At 41.0% G+C, this 17,554-nt stretch overlaps 1 protein-coding gene across 1 annotated transcript; it reads right to left on the bottom strand.

Annotated features, from left to right (window-relative positions):
* Nucleotides 1-6,974: 6,974 nt before the first annotated feature.
* Nucleotides 6,975-17,554, bottom strand: LOC137294011 (protein FAM98A-like). The gene is made up of 11 exons (XM_067824924.1): nt 17,430-17,554; nt 16,022-16,170; nt 14,543-14,599; nt 14,187-14,264; nt 13,735-13,835; nt 12,278-12,388; nt 11,961-12,155; nt 11,134-11,233; nt 8,910-8,992; nt 8,370-8,457; nt 6,975-7,983 (listed from the first exon to the last, which is right to left on the bottom strand). Exons 1-11 carry the CDS (start codon nt 17,465-17,467, stop codon nt 7,532-7,534), a joined length of 1,452 nt encoding a protein of 483 aa, XP_067681025.1. The 5' UTR covers nt 17,468-17,554; the 3' UTR covers nt 6,975-7,531.

Below are 17,554 nucleotides of genomic sequence, written 5' to 3'. Positions count from 1 at the left end.
GAGCTGAGATTGATAATTCTGCCGATTGGGACTGACATCCAACGATCGAGAGGAAAACAAAGCACTTTGGACAGGTGGTCCGGATATCGGCACTATCTACATAAAACAAAATAGAGTAAAATCATCGTGGGCTACAAGCCAAGCTATACCAACACTAATGTACATACTACCTGGGTAAGAACAGGACCATTGAGCTGATTATGCAGAAACTTATCTACCTGCCCACTCCGCAGTAAAAAGCTTAACACAGAAACATGTAAAGACGCGGTATATATATCATTACCCCGGTCAGTTGATCTCTGTGTCCGTTCCACCATCCCTGCTCTGTTCAATGTCCAACAGGGGTGGTTGAGTAGCAGCGTTCGCTCTTCACACCGAAGACCCGGGTTCGGTTTTTGTATTGGGTACAATGTATGAAGCACGCCCTGATATTGCTGGGATATTGCCAAAAGCGGGGAACAACCATATTCACTTACCCCATGAACAACATCCAAACAGTATTAGTATAGATTGCTATCCAATCCTACCGGGTACCCAGTCAGTGGGGTGCGACTCAAGTTGAACATTTTCTGACGGAGGCGCATGCTTTACAACCATGTTTCAATGCCGAAAAGGCAGAATAACAAAATTGACAGCAACAACAGCAGCAGCAACAACAACAACAACTCTACACATGCCAATACTGTCAACAGTTCCAGCAGCTGTTCCAATTACTGCGATGTAATCATTTCAAAGTACAAGACGCTCTGACCCGACAGCCATTCATTAAACGAGGAAACGCACCTAGTCTCCATGTCGAACGACTAGGCAGGTGACTGTGGAGACGTGGCTGTAAAGGAAACAACCGTCGACATGGGTATCCGCGCCTAATGATTCCTAAATGGACAAGGTACAGTATCAAGAACAGTATCTGCGAGTGTTGGCTCACAAATAATGTTCACGAACATCAACGGCTTTTCCTCGCTTGTCGAAAAAAAGAAGCTGTTACGTGGTTACCATGGCAAAGTTAATGTATTTCCTTAGGCACCAACAATTCGACGTTTATTGGGTTTTTTTACAAAGTAGTAATTCATTTTCCATAGAGGTAGTGAGAGTACTTAAGTGAAACCGATGGTTTTCCAGGAGAGAGGGTAGTGGTGATGGAATTTACGGGGAATAACACAGAGAGACACACAAACATGCACTCAGACACACAAATACAAGTATATCTGTTTTAAGAAGGTTCACTTTGCCACTGTGTACATCGTCCAGTCAGTCACTCTGCAATATTCCAGCTATGTGACGGTGGTCTGTTAATAATGGAATCTGGACCACACAGTAGAATGATCAACAGCATGAGCATAGATTTGATCTGCGCAATAGGGATACGATGACATGTGTCCACTACGTCAGCTAGCCCGACCACCTGATCTCGTTAGTCGCCCTTTACGACTTATAACCCGGATGTTCACAGGTGTCCAATCAGTGAGGAACTCGAGTACGTTACTTTTTTCCGTTTGCAGAGCCCAAAAGGGTCCTCGTGCGTGCGTGCGTGCGTGCGTGCGTGCGTGCGTGCGTGCGTGCCTCTACGTGCATGTGTATCGGAGTCTAGATTTCCTCAGGTTCTAAATCTCCCATCTGACTAGTGTTCCTTTTCAGTCAAAATGGGTTTATTTGATACTGTCACGATTATTTATATTCTGAGACTAAGCGTATGTCTAAAGCAAGCCAGTCCTTACTGTACTATCTTAATTAAAGCAGAGCACAGGGAATAGTACTGAGTGAGTGAGTAAGATTTTACGTCGCTTTAAACAATTTCCAGCAGTATCGTGAGGGGGACACCAGAAATGAAGCCATTGTACCTATGTGGGGAATCGAACCCTGGTCTTCAAAATGACGAGCGAACGCTTTAACCACTGGGCTATCCCAGCGAGACATAAAACCTGTCCCTACAAAACAAAAACCTCAAGTGTGGTTATCCTGTGAAAACAAGACTAATACATAGTGAGAAGCACACTTCAGGTTTATGTGACTGGGTAGCGTTTTCACAACCTATACCGTCACTGTAGTCACACATTCCCTGAACCACATCCATACTGCCTTGTGCCCAGCCCTCCCTGCAATTCTTAAGCCCAAGATGAACCAAGTCTGGACTTCCTCACGTGCAGAATCTCCCATCATACGTAGACTCTTTTTCAGTTTAAATAGTTATATGTGTAACTATCACATATACAACCCTTCCGACACAACCCTTTCTCCCGACAGGTACACTGTACTGGAGTTCATCTGTCAGTAGGACTGGCGAAACACAAATGATCACAGGCGAACGGGTTCAAAAATATTTTACGACTCTTCGCATGGTTTACTCGTGAAAATGTTTTCCATAGTTTGTGCTATTTGTGTCCAGGTGTTTTGAAGAGCATTTCGTCAATATATCAACCTGGAAAAAAGCCAGACGTGTTACTGGACATAGCCTATAGCGTGTTTGAATGAACGATCAAAACCTAGGATCAAATTCAGGGCGAACTGAGCGCAGGGTTCTGGTACAAGGGACGCAACTCTTCTAAGTGAATGTCGATGCATTCAGCTACGACTCGTTCGCTAATGAACCAGTAATGACCCGGATTAGAATTCATCAACCCATGCTTGTCGTAAGATTGACGAACGGGATCGGGTGGTCAGGCTCGCTGACTTGGTTGATACATGTTATCATATCCCAGTTGCACTCATCGAATACATGCACATATTGTTGACCACTGCATTGTCTGGTTCTGATACGATTATTTACAGACCGCCGCCTCAAAGCTGGAATATTGAATATTACAACCAAACCAAGCCTGTCGCTAATGGCCACTATTATGAATGGAACAGACATGAATTTGAAGCTGACAGTTTGACTGACGTCTTCAACTCTTCCACAATGCTTCTAGAACGGTTCATATGATCCACTGGAAATCGTCTTACTTAATACATTACTGACGTTGTTACTGTATCCGGTAATGATCTATTAAATGGTATGAATATTCTCAAGTGTCATCATCTTTCTTTTGAGGTAGATTCACTTATTCCAGCCCTGGTCGACAGGACCAGTTGCTATCCCGAAACCGTACCTACCATAACATTTTTTATATTGCTTGTGGGGCGGTGGGATAGACTAATGGTTCGTTTCAGTGGACCTGGGTTCGATTCCCCATAATGGTTCAGTGTGTGAAACCCGTTTCTGGTGCCAACCTCTCCGTTATTGTTGGAATAATACTAAACCAACGTAAACCAAATTCACTGACGGATGTTGGTAATCCCAGATATAGCTTGTAAAGGAGAAACGTTATGTGCCTTATATAAGGACTAGATCAGCAGACATGCTGCCAACTGAAGGCATGCTGCCGTCTCTAACGTGATGAGGGAGGTGGGGTAGCCTAGTGGTTAAAGCGTTCGATTCCCCACATGGGTACAAAGAGTGAAGCCCATTTCAGGTGTCCCCTGTCGTGACTATTGCTGGGACAGTGCTAAAGCGGCGTAATATTCACTCTATCAATGATTAACAGTCATGTAACATTGATATTGCCCCCTTATCAAGACAAGTTTACCATGGCCTTAGGTTCAAATCTTTTGTTTTTGTGTACAAAACACTTTATCCACCGGTAATACCGCGGACATTAAAATGTCCAGATTGCCATGTATCTCTAATGATGATATTCTATTGTTTGTAACGCACATACCATCATGTGTCCGGCTAAAATGGTGTTGAACAAAAAGTTCAGAGGCTGGTAGAACTTTTCGTCTGCAGCAGTAGAATGTCATCTACAATCGCAATGCGCATGTGCGTGTTTTTTTCTGTATATAATAGTATGAATAATGGGTCAGAATGAAGATTTTTATGGATATCAACTTCATTAACTCCGAAACGTTGTGTTCTCATAATAAAGAAGTTGATATCCATAAAAAATCTTCATTCTTATGTATTTCACTTCTAAATGCCCTTCAAAGACTTGAGAACAATGGTGGTGGTGATGATGATGACGACGACGACGACGACGACGACGACGATGATGATGGCGATGATGATGATGATGATGATGATGATGATGATACGCCATGGGATACGGAAGGGTGAACCTATATCAAAGCCTCTCTAATTGTATCCTAATATTTTACCAGCTTCAGAGATAACACTATTCACATTCAAAGCACGTCACTGTTGATGTTCTTTGATGACACTATAAAGGGAAGGATGATATTTTCAAAGACGGCAAATCAATTAAATTCCAGTGCAATGAGGAGTATACGGTAACTTTAAACCATCCTTCCATAACAATTCACATTCTCTCTTGACTTTTAATCAATATCAACTCAAAGGAAGTAAAAGATAATGAAACTGCCAATTTTAATACAGCATGTGGTACGTAGAAACAATTAATAGGATTTTAGAATTCCGAATGTAGAAATATCAAATGTGAAGCTAAAAATATTTTGTATTTACTGGGTAATAAAAAGCGTATTTCAAGAAGACAATATTGTTTGACGAGAGATAAAAAGCAAGTCATTTGTTGTTAAGAAAAATAACGTTTATATATATTAAAGAAATCCAATGACTTAAAAACAGCGGTGTGTCTAAAAGGGTTGTGGAATATTGTTCGTGGCATTTCGAGATTAGGCATTATTGAAAATAAAACAAGAAATGACATTTGTCTTTAATTGTTGCAGCATACTTATTAAATGCTGGTTTAGCAGTATGATGTACACTTAAGAAGGTCGTTACAATTATTGCACATGTTTAAAAGCAGTGAGATTGTGCCCTAGTCGACGATGTCCCTCACAGTGTATAGGAATCTCCTTTAAGAAATTCAGAAATCCATAATTCAATCTTTCATTGAAATGATGCCATAGTAAACAGGTATGGCCAGTATTATAACTGAAATGTTAAAAGGAATTGTATCTTAAAACGCCTTCTCTTCCGACAGAAGTCACTTAATCTCATTGCAACCAATCACGAATCCTGAACACTTGCACCATGGAAGGGTCATATTAGAACAGAGGTTCGCAGGAAGATATCAAAAGTATCCCCTGTGGGAAAGAGAATGCCAAAACGTGGATAATGCCTTTCCCAAAGGCGTTTACTTAAATATTACAATGGAAGCAGTTTCACTAATCCATAAACTAAGGTTGTCCACTTATTCATTGCAAACGATGTGTGTGGCCTTTGTAAGTTTTAAGAAAGTTTTGAGCTTTGGGAAGTTAGTAAATGGGAATAAGGCTCCTCATATTATACTATTGTCTGGATGACTAAGCTAAACAAAACTTATGTTTTAATTATGTTAGAATAATGTCTGATTCCTGATATATATATATCAAGGCGGGGAGACATCAGAAAAGGGGCTTCACGCACTGTGCCCATATGGGGAATCGAACCCGGGTCTCTTCGGCGTGACAAGTGAACGCTTTAACCACTAGACTATCCCACCGAGAGAAAGCTTTACTTCTGTGAAGAAATATAGGTGTAGACACAATGTGAATGTGAATGAGTGAGAATGAGTGGTTTTGAGCCATTGTTAGGAAGATTCCAACGGGAATGGGCTTCACGCACTGTACACATGAGTGGAATGGAACCGGGGTCTTCAGCGTGACAAGCGGGCGCTTTAACCACTAGGCTACCCCACCGACCCATACAGAGTCAGAAGTGGAGCGAACTGGATACACATGTATATGTTAGGCATGGACACACGCAACACATTTGTATGCCGTAATCGATTTGGGAACCTTAATTGATTAACGTTTTATTGGTCCACAAATTTTAACAACGTACGTCTCGCAGTGTGATGGGCCTCTTGGGCAGGTCCGAGGGAAAACGTTTCACTTGCAGAGGGCTGCGAAATTTCATTGCCACAGAAACAATTTCAGCAGTCTCAGAACAATAATGGGGTTGGCGCTCGCCACCATGCGACAGGACAAGTGGCCTATCTCCAGCACGGTTCCACGTAGCAGTGATTACCGCTCGGAACATTCGGTGCATCAATTCAAAAGCAGACAGGAACGGCTTACTCCACTACGGCAGACGACTACGTCTTCCCGCCATACGACCTCTCCTGACGCAACATCATCGAGAAAACCTTCGACGACAGTGCCGAATCACGTCCTTCAACCTCTGTAAACTGTTGTCACTGTGTGGATGTGTGGGACAAAACGAAAAACTGCAAATATTGCATCTGCTGGTGTGTAAAACGGTTCTTCACCAGACTTTGGGTTTACACCGGTTTTAGTATTCAAGCAACACAAGAAGGGACATCAGAAGCCTTACACAAAGTACCCATGTGGGGAATCGAGCCGGGGTCTTCCGTGTGATGATCAAACGCTTTAACCTATTACCTACCCATTACACCTGTGGAATGCCCCTGTCGATCGAATCTAGCCCTACATAGGTGCCATCAACGGGGCTGGAATTCATAAACGAATTTAAAGGGCGAGTTATCGCGGTCTTGCTTGAGCCATGGTTATGGATTTGAATTGCTGAGGTAGATGTTTTTGGAGAGCCGTGGTGTGGAACTTTTGAAATGATAATCAGATTGTGACAATCTATAGCTCATTTTGTAGGGAAAGTATCTACCTTTCTATCCGTAGGCCCAGTCGGGGCCTTAACCTATTTTACGTGGTGAAATGTAACCTTATAGTAATGGGGTACGGTCTATGTAACCCTCTATATATGTTTCTATCTGTTTCAAAGCGTGGCACACCCCTACGGGTTTGACCCACTATAGTCAGTCTGAGGGAGTTTAATTCTTAAGTGGCTGTTAGCAATAATGTAGCAATATCATGACAAGGATACCAGAAATGGGCTTCACACACTGTACTCAGATCTTCAGATACATGCACAATCGCTTCAGCTACTTAACCCAGCAGCCCAATTGTCCATGCTCTAGTGTGCAGTCATTGCCCAGTCATTGCCTTGATGAGACCATGTCAGTGATGTCACAATCATCAGTCAAATAAAAACATAAGTATTCATATAAATAGATTTATTTTGCTATAAAATTGGTGTTGCAGCACAGCAACAAACAGAAAAAAAACATGAAGTGGAATAAATACACACATGGAGCAGTAAACAGTACGTTTATGCAACAATTATGAGGCACAAACCAACTACTTCTATTCTGAATTAGTTGCATAAAACACCTAGAGTTCCTCACTATTATTTGACACCAGGTGTTCCCTGCTGTGGAGAAAGTTGCTTATCGTATGTGTAATGATGCACCATCTACTTTAATGCCTTGGTACTGTCCACTCACTGACAAGAATAATCTGTCATATCTCAAAAATTGCTCATGTCCCATTCAACATCTGAAAACTTCAACAAACTAATTCATTAATTCTTTGTAACAACCAAAATGATCAGGACAACAGATGCCTGGTGTGTATTAAGCATACACAAAACAAAGTTCTTAATGACAACCAAGGGGAGACAACTGTAATGCCATTTAAGACAGCTTAATAGTCATTTAATTGTATTGCAAAGGCAGCATTCTTCATCAACGACATATCATATGTGACAGTTGTATATTCAGTTATAGCTTCCTCCACCCCTACCTCTACCCCTCCCTCCCCCTCTTCCCCGACCCCTTCCTCCTCCTCTACCCCCGCCACCTTGATATCCACCCCCACCTTGATATCCACCCCCTCCTTGATATCCGCCCCCACCTTGATATCCACCTCCTCCTTGATATCCACCCCCACCACCTTGATATCCACCCCCTTGATAACCACCGCCCCCGCCATATCCTCCACCCCCACCTTGACTATACCCACCCTGATTGTAACCACCCCCACCCTGGCTGTAATTTCCTCCACCCTGATTATACCCTCCCTTTGACCCTCCGTATCCTCCCCCACCCTGTGCCCAGTTTCCTCCTTGGTTCTGGTTCTGATTCTGGGAGTCACCCCACCCACCCTGAACACGCCCACCACCTCCTCCTCCTCCTCTTCCTCCCCTTTGACCACCACCTCTGCCACGTCCTGCAATAATCAACAGAAACTATACCTACTACATATAATATCTGGACATGCTCATGACACTGTATCTTTAAATGTTTCCCACAGTTACATGGATGTAAACAACGAGGTAACATTATTATGGAGCAATGCTGAAACTGTTCCAGGGCTCCATTTCATAAACCGATCGTAGTGCTAAGGTGATCATAACTCTGATACTTTAACATAGACTTACGACAGTCATAGATCGCTATGATCGCCATGTGAAACAGGCTCAAGGTGTATTTTACACTGCTTCACATACTCATGATTTAAGACTTATTTTGTCTCAGATTGTAGGCTTTTAGCAAAAATAAATGTGCATGTTTTTATGTTAATTACATTGATCTGGAACACACTGGCAGGCTTACCTTGAGGCGCGGCTGATCTCTGCATGAAGGCTGGCATCTCTGGAGGCGGTGGTTCTAGCTCTGTGGTACGACCTCCACGATCTGGAACCTGGTTAATCAACAAAAGCTTCTTACAGACTCACCACCTCGATTTGATTCATTCTCACTCCAAGTGATTAGGTTTTATTAGTTGCTAGTGGTACCCAGCAAAGTGACTTGCCTCTGTCAATGATCTGGAGCAGAGTCATGGAGACTAACTACCTAATCCACTTTGTCATCTCCAACAACCAGTACTGGTTCTTTGGCTACTGACATATTGAACAACCATTTTAGTGAGTGAAATTTTACTCTTAGCTAATAACACCTGTTGGGACACATTTTAAGTTCAGCTCTATACATAACATGTAATACAAACCCTGAAAGTTGTTAGTTTTCTCTTTCTCTCTCTCTCTCTCTCTCTCACACACACACACACACAGACAGGCAGACAGAGAGAGACAGAGAGAGAGAGAGAGAGAGAGAGAGAGAGAGGGAGAGAGAGAGAGAGTGTCCAGTACTCACTTGTCCTATCATGACTTTATTTATTGCACATTTTGTCTTTTCCCTGGCTTCCCCACTGCTTGTTTTCTGAATCCTTGTTAAATCTGAAGTGGAGAAACATCAGATACTTCATTGCAAAACCAGTCATGGAAACAGTTGACATCAATCCTGTATTACCTTATCACATCATATTTCAGGTGCACTTTGAAATCTCTTTGACCTAACTGATTTATCCAATATTTTATGCAATCACAAATTTTACACAATATCATAGAAAAGAATAATATGCTCACATTACAATACGTCACATCGCATCAAATGTATCACATCATATAGCATCACAATACACATACTGTGTTGTATTACATCATATCTTATCATGTATCATATCACATCACACCATACCATACACACATCATGCTACATCATATATCATATCATACCATATCACAGCATACCATATTATGCATCATATCACACCATACAATATCATATCATGTTACACCATATCAGAGCATATCATATATCACATCAAACCATAGCATATGTCATATCATATCGCACCACATCACATCATACCATAATATTATCACATCAAATTACAATATAAATGCATACTTTCTATATTTCATTCATGCAGTCATACGTGGTTTAGATTGCAACAACTAAACTTACATCTCACTGTAGGAAAGAATATACACACATTTCTGTAACTAATCATTCAAGTTTGAAGAGGAGTGAATAAGTGAGTTCACTTCACTGCTTGTTTCAACAGTACACTCATTATACCACTGCGTTACTCTAATTATACCACTGCGTTACTCTCACTATACCGCTGCATTACTCTCATTCTACCGCTGTGCTAATCTCATTCTACCGCTGCGCTGCTCTCATTCTACCGCTGCGTTACTCTCATTCTACCACTGGGCTACTCTCATTCTACCGCTGCGTTACTCTCATTCTACCGCTGCGTTACTCTCATTCTACCGCTGCGTTATTCTCATTATACCGCTGCGTTACTCTCATTCTACCGCTGTGCTACTCTCATTTTACTGCTGCGTTACTCTCATTATACCGCTGCGCGGCAGCTCATTCTACCGCTGCGTTACTCTCATTATACCGCTGCGTTATTCTCATTCTACCGCTGCGTTACTCTCATTATACCGCTGCATTACTCTCATTCTACCACTGTGTTACTCTCATTCTACCACTGTGCTACTCTCATCCTACCGCTGCGTTACTCTCATTATACCGCTGCGTGGCAGCTAACATGAATGGAAGTATAGGGCGATGATGGATTTCTGAAATGCCTGCTACATCTGACGAACTGTCACAGACAGATGTGGAGCTAACAAACTGAGAAACATCACAGGACAAACAAGGAGTCAAACAGAGTATTGGAGAAACATACCATCTCTTGCTGCAAGGATCTGGGGCACTCCTATATTCGTTTTAGATGAAAGTTGTTTTCTAATGGGCTGATATACTAAATGCATACTTTCTATATTTCATTCATGCAGTCATACGTGGTTTAGATTGCAACAACTAAACTTACATCTCACTGTAGGAAAGAATATACACACATTTCTGTAACTAATCATTCAAGTTTGAAGAGGAGTGAATAAGTGAGTTCACTTCACTGCTTGTTTCAACAGTACACTCATTATACCACTGCGTTACTCTAATTATACCACTGCGTTACTCTCACTATACCGCTGCATTACTCTCATTCTACCGCTGTGCTACTCTCATTCTACCACTGGGCTACTCTCATTCTACCGCTGCGTTACTCTCATTCTACCGCTGCGTTACTCTCATTCTACCGCTGCGTTATTCTCATTCTACCGCTGCGTTACTCTCATTCTACCGCTGTGCTACTCTCATTTTACCGCTGCGTTACTCTCATTATACCGCTGCGCGGCAGCTCATTCTACCGCTGCGTTACTCTCATTATACCGCTGCGTTATTCTCATTCTACCGCTGCGTTACTCTCATTATACCGCTGCATTACTCTCATTCTACCACTGTGTTACTCTCATTCTACCACTGTGCTACTCTCATCCTACCGCTGCGTTACTCTCATTATACCGCTGCGTGGCAGCTAACATGAATGGAAGTATAGGGTGATGATGGATTTCTGAAATGCCTGCTACATCTGACGAACTGTCACAGACAGATGTGGAGCTAACAAACTGAGAAACATCACAGGACAAACAAGGAGTCAAACAGTATTGGAGAAACATACCATCTCTTGCTGCAAGGATCTGGGGCACTCCTATATTCGTTTTAGATGAAAGTTGTTTTCTAATGGGCTGATATACTTTGGCTATCTTGTCCTCATTATGCTGCAAAAACAAACAGTAAACATGTCCATAAAAGTGATGAATCAATCAGCTGGGTTCCACACAGTAACCATCTGATACTCGAAAGTTGCAATAAATAGGGCCATAAGCATCCTCTTGAATCTAGGAATAAAAGTGAAGCATCTAACTCGGTATGACTCTGTATTTGCTGTTTCCAACCACATTCAGCACCATTCCAGCTATGGGGCAGCACAAGAATAAAGAGGTTGTGTATCCACAGACATTTCCACGTTGTTTTTGTGATAGAAGTCTGTAAACAATCAATGGACAAACCAATGATCAATACTGATCCATGCCATCAATGCATGACGACATGCAATCAACCTCAAGCCACCATCCTGATTAACCAGTCAATTTTGTCATCTCTTATTAGCACGAGTGACTGACTTTAGTTTTACGCCCCATTCAGCAATATTCCAGCTATATGGCGGCGGTCTGTAAATAATCAAGTCTGGACCAGACAATCCAGGGATCATCAGCACAAGCATCGATCTGCGCAACTGAGAACCTATGGCATGTCAACCAAGTCAGTGAAACTGACCACCTGATCCTGTTAGTCGCCTCTTATGACAAACATTGGTTACTGAGGCCAATTCTAACTCAGATCTTCACACATCTGCAGCCAGCATGAAAATGACCAATTCCTTCATGGAATCCCTTCGATAAGCATAAATTTAATAGTACATATGTACAAAGAATGAAAGGATACCCTTGCTTTGTCAGACCACTTGAAGGACTGGATGGTAACGTCAAGTCGTTTAATCAGCATGTCCCTTCTTAGCTTGTATTCCTCACTCAGCGCCATGTTCACCTTCAGAACCTGCTCCCACTGCTTGTCAGACAGACGTGCCTTCAACAACGGCTTGCCGAGCTGACTTGGATGCTTGGCGACCAATTCCTTAATCTGTGCACATAAGTTAAACATGTAGGACATTTCTGTCAAACCAGTATAAGATGTGACCATCATGTAACAGTCTGACTTCTGTTATGAGTTAATGATTTACAGAGATGAAAATGACTCCTCACCTTAGCTTCCACTTTACTGAACAGTTGAAATGGTGTGATGTTTGTGGGTGGCTTGGGAAAACCTAGGGCCATCAGCATCTGTCTCAAGTAGGAGGCAGTTTCACTCTCAGCCTGCAGCAGCAACAACAGTCTCATCATAACACATTTACAACAGCAATAACAGTCTCATCATTAAAGTCATAACACATGTACAACAGCAACAACAACCTCATTATAACACATGTACAACAGCAATAAAAGTCTCATCATAACATGTACAACAGCAACAACAGCCTCCTCATGACACATGTACAACAGCAACAACAGTCTCATCATAACACATGTACAACAGCAACAACAGCCTCATCATAACACATGTACAACAGCAACAACAGTCTCATCATAACACATGTACAACAGCAACAACAGTCTCATCATAACACATGTACAACAGCAACAACAGCCTCCTCATAACACATGTACAACAGCAACAACAGCTTCCTCATAACACATGTACAACAGCAACAACAGCCTCCTCATAACACATGTACAACAGCAACAACAGCTTCATCATAACACATGTACAACAGCAACAACAGCCTCCTCATAACACATGTACAACAGCAACAACAGTCTCATCATAACATGTACAACAGCAACAACAGCCTCCTCATTAAAGTCATGACACATGTACAACAGCAACAACAGTCTCCTCATAACACATGTACAACAGCAACAACAGCTTCCTCATAACACATGTACAACAGCAATAACAGTCTCCTCATAACACATGTACAACAGCAACAACAGTCTCCTCATAACACATGTACAACAGCAACAACAGTCTCCTCATAACACATGTACAACAGCAACAACAGCCTCCTCATTAAAGTCATAACACATGAACAACAGCAACAACAGTCTCATCATTAATGTCATAACGCATGTACAACAGCAACAAGAGTCCCATCATTAAACATGTACAACAGCAACCATTACCTAGCTATTGCTAGTGTCTTAAATTACAAGTGAGTATGGGTACTGACATTTCCAACAGTATTTCTGATAAACACAATGACACAGATTCATAAGTACAAGAACTGACATTATGTTTAGTCTTAGATATTAACAACTTTTGCAAAATCAACCAGAAACAAACCCATAAACATGAACCAGTAGCGAAAATAGCTTCGAACAAAATAAAGCAGACCACATTATGGATAATAAGTTCTTAATAGTGTGAGAATCTACATCAAAACATTGCTGTATGCAATAAAACAAGAAGCTGTTATCCGTAAAGTTGTAAGCTTCATTACTGACCAACAACTTCTGGAATGCTGATCAACCATCGTACATAGCACATGCTAGCAAGACATGTATACATGATAAGAGACAATGGAAACCTGCTTTATGAAATTTACAATGACGAACTGAGTATCTAATTCCATAGGAGAGAACTCATCCTCACAAGCTAGTACCTGAGTAGACACACCATCAGGCGTGGTAGATGCTGTTTTCAACAAGCCAGGTTTTCCAGCTGCCAATATCCGTACACTGGCCAGCTCTGTACACAGATAGTCTGCAATATGGAATGTACACGGTCAGATCAAGCTTAGCTCGACACTCTTACACCATGTTACACCTCATAATGTCATGAAAGTTAAATAGTTAAACTTGTATGAGACCACTAAGTCCTGGTCCAGTGAGGTCAATCTGTGTTATCGCTATCCTGAAGTAGAGTCTAATTTCATGTGTTTTCAAGTATAATTATTTGTGTAATAACTTTTGAGGCTTGTGAATGTCTTAGGCTCAAAATAGGCATTAGGAGGAGACATTTAATGGTAACATGAGAAAGTGACTCTAGAAGGAAACTTTGGAAGGTGATATAAGAAAAAGACATGGGTAGGTTAGGAAATATCAAGAGACTAACCCAGAAGTTGCAGCTTGTTCATTCTGGTGGTAAGCCGCTGATTGATAGGGCCATCACTGAGAGCAGGGTAGGGACAGCCTGCAATGGAACCATATGAATTAAGGCCAATGTACAGCAAATATTGAAGATATTTACCATGATAAATGTGCCAGCAAAGTGCAATTACATAAAATTTCCACTTATTTCTCGCCACAGTTTTTTTGTGTTTTTGACTGCAGAATCAGCTTAGACGTACAGACCAAGAGTCAAATACAGATTCAATTACAAAGAATATATTTGCACATTACTCATTGCATAAGCCAGTTACTGTCTGGATTAGGAAAAATGATTCCAAACAGAACTAAAGTAAGACATACCATATTCTCGGAGGAAGCCACTTAACTCAAGTTCAAAGTTAGGCCAGTCACCGGCATCTGCAAAATGTTTGTTTTCGTTACTTGACTTTTCAAATACGTCACCACATTCAGAGTGGCCTTCCAACATGTGCAAGACCAGTAACAAGTTGCAGAAAACAGTAGTTATATCCAAAATGCAATAATATAGAACATTGACAGAAAGAAAGGTGCATCCTGAGTTCCTGGCGCATATCAATAACTATGATTTGTGTTACACATAGTGATGAATGATACAGTCGAAGACGTTTTGACTAATAGAGGCAATGGTATATGTATTGTTTATATATAGCTTGTCACTGCATCACTTACACAGCTTGAACAACTTGCTGTGATTGATATATTTTTGCAAAGCAGAGTTCTAATTACAAGGCAAGCAATATCTATTGATCGATACAGCTGAAACAGATTTGACATTCAGATTGGAAGTGAAATTCAACTTCAGTAGAATTTGGAAGATGACGAACATTGTCTGGGCATGTCCACTAGTATTCTGATGTAAGTGTAATGCACCAGGACTTCACAATGTTTCCCGAGACTTGCATACTGAGCATATTGAGGTCATGACATATTATTGCACAAGTATCAGTCAGGTACCCTCTACACACTTGACAACAGGGTGATTACAAAGACTTTGAGCATTCTTTCAGCACTGTTACATTAGCAACTTATCCTAATGAATTACTGATTAACTGATCCTCTAGAATACACAGTACTTTATGGATAATGCCAAAGAAACTATGAGCTATCTAATGCTCACTGATTTCTGTGTATGTGAACACTTCTTGAATGTACAATTGAAAGAAATCACGTAGGTTCAACTCTCCGAAGTTACTATACAGTGGGTCAAATTTATTTCAGATCCATTTTCAAACTTTACATTATCCCTCACAATGCTCAGTCTCTGAAAAAAAATATACAAATACTAATAGCCATTTATAAAGCACATTTCCACACACTTGTGCCTGCTCCAAGAGCTAAAACATTATTACTCCAGATAAACCAAGGTGCCTGTTTTCTGCTGGCAGGTTACAGTCAAATGACTTATCCCACTGGGTACCCATATACTGCTGGGTGAACAGAGGCAACTTGCCTCTGTGCATGCGTGCACAAAAAAACATGCTTTGTTGTAAGGCTGGACTGAAGTCCTAGAAATTCTCAGGGGTCAAGCTGCCTAATATAGTCAGCCAGCAAAGGATTATCCATTCCCAATGGGGCTTTACTTCAACTGATTTGTGACCTGAGCTCTATGCACAGGACCACACGCTACCAAAAAATGCCACTTGAATTTCAAAGGAGCCCAAATGAGATCAGAAATTCAAATACTAAACCCAAATAAATCTAGACTTGTTCAATCGAGACTTGCTCCATCAGAAGTGAAATAATATGGTTCAAGCACTGTGAAACAGACTAATGTTTCTCTAACAGTTTGACAGAACTAACTTGTGATGGCATTGACATGTTCCTCTAATCCACAGAACTGTTTCAGTTGCCTGGTGAGCCACTCAACAAGGTGAGTGTATTCCACGGACTTGTTGCTGGGATCAACTGATGACGAAAGTACTGCTTCATCAAGAAGACTCCCCGAGAAACTGTGAAAAGGAAAAATATAAGTCAAATGCTGATTGGTACAAAAACTGCAATTTCATTTCCATTTGTGTCAGGTTAAAGTGTTTGTATGAAAAATAATACATAATTCAGAAAATACATCTCCGTTTCACACATGTTCACAGTTCTTCATAAGTATTGATAGATGAGATCTCAAATACATGTACTTTCTTTAGTCAAATACTGATCACTTGACAAGTAAATGTGTGTTAGAATTTAGAATTTATCTTCAGTAACTCATGCTTGTTGCAAGTGGTGACTAACGCAATGGTGTGTTCAGTAATCCCTGACTTGGTTGACACGTCATAGTATCCCAATTTCATAGAACGATGCTCATGCTAATATCACTGGATTGTCTGGTTCAGACTTCTTTGTTCACAGATCACTGCCACAAAGCTGGAATATCGCTGGCAGCAGCATTAAACAACATAGCAACAACCATTCTCTATTGTTTTAATCAATATGTATGATGATAAACAGCTTACAGTTATACTGGGGCATTATCTTTTGAAATAAATAGATAAACATTATTAACACTAAGCAATTCCTGTTATTGTCAAGATATCATTTGTTTCTGTGCACACTGTAGACCCTTTCAATATACCAGGGATAATCAACAGCATGTCTCCTGTCTCCCTGAATGTACATTGGAACATGTTTAAACAAAGTAGGGGGATGATCCCTTGAAAATTCACACCCTCAATCCCTGTGATAGCGAACATTAGGTCCTTGATTGTGCAGTCGATCTACTTAGTAGTTTCACCGCTTCTACATGCATACATATGACATGGTAATGTAAGCTTAAAGGGTGAAGGAGTATGGGAAAAACAAACTGCATATTAATGTATGTCCATCATTAATAGTCATTTTTGAAACTGTACGAATAACGAAACTATCGCATCTTTTTTTTTCAAAACCACGTTACCGTTCTAAGCCCAGATGCACCAGTGCACAGAACACTAATCTACTGTAGCATTATCCTAAACTTTATTTTGGCATAGGTAATTTGACTGTACTGCGCACTTATAACTGTCAAAGGAAAACATATAGTTTATGTAGAAATAGGAAAAGATTGTCAATAAATATCCCGGTTGTGCTGACAAAGCAAGTCTGCTGTAAAACGTAGTGACGTATTGCAATGCGTTTGACACTCCGTCTTGCGGCACTTCACCGTTGAGTTTATCTGACATAAAATATAATGAGGCGTTATGAGATAACATTGACAGTGAATTGAAAGAAGTACCCTAGATCTTCAAGAGAATCTAGAATGTCGTTCTCCATCACAAGTCAGCTGTTGTCCGTCAAATTATCATACACAAATGCCGACTTTTACTCCGCATGTGCTTGAGTTTACGAAATGCAGAGTAC

Source organism: Haliotis asinina, chromosome 8 (genome assembly GCF_037392515.1).
Source record: "Haliotis asinina isolate JCU_RB_2024 chromosome 8, JCU_Hal_asi_v2, whole genome shotgun sequence".
Taxonomy (NCBI): Eukaryota; Metazoa; Mollusca; class Gastropoda; order Lepetellida; family Haliotidae; genus Haliotis; species Haliotis asinina.
The sequence above is the reverse complement of the archived record's forward strand: the minus strand, read 5'-3'. Positions and strand labels throughout refer to the sequence as shown.

Bases quoted from the DNA above. Each gene is read 5' to 3' on its own strand.
- LOC137294011 (XM_067824924.1), bottom strand. From the start codon at position 17,467: ATGGAGAACGACATTCTAGATTCTCTTGAAGATCTAGG. The intron at 14,265-14,542 runs GTATGTCTTACT...GTTCCATTGCAG, and splicing joins TGGCTTCCTCCGAGAATATG to GCTGTCCCTACCCTGCTCTC. The intron at 12,156-12,277 runs GTGAGGAGTCAT...TTATGTGCACAG, and splicing joins TCAGTAAAGTGGAAGCTAAG to ATTAAGGAATTGGTCGCCAA.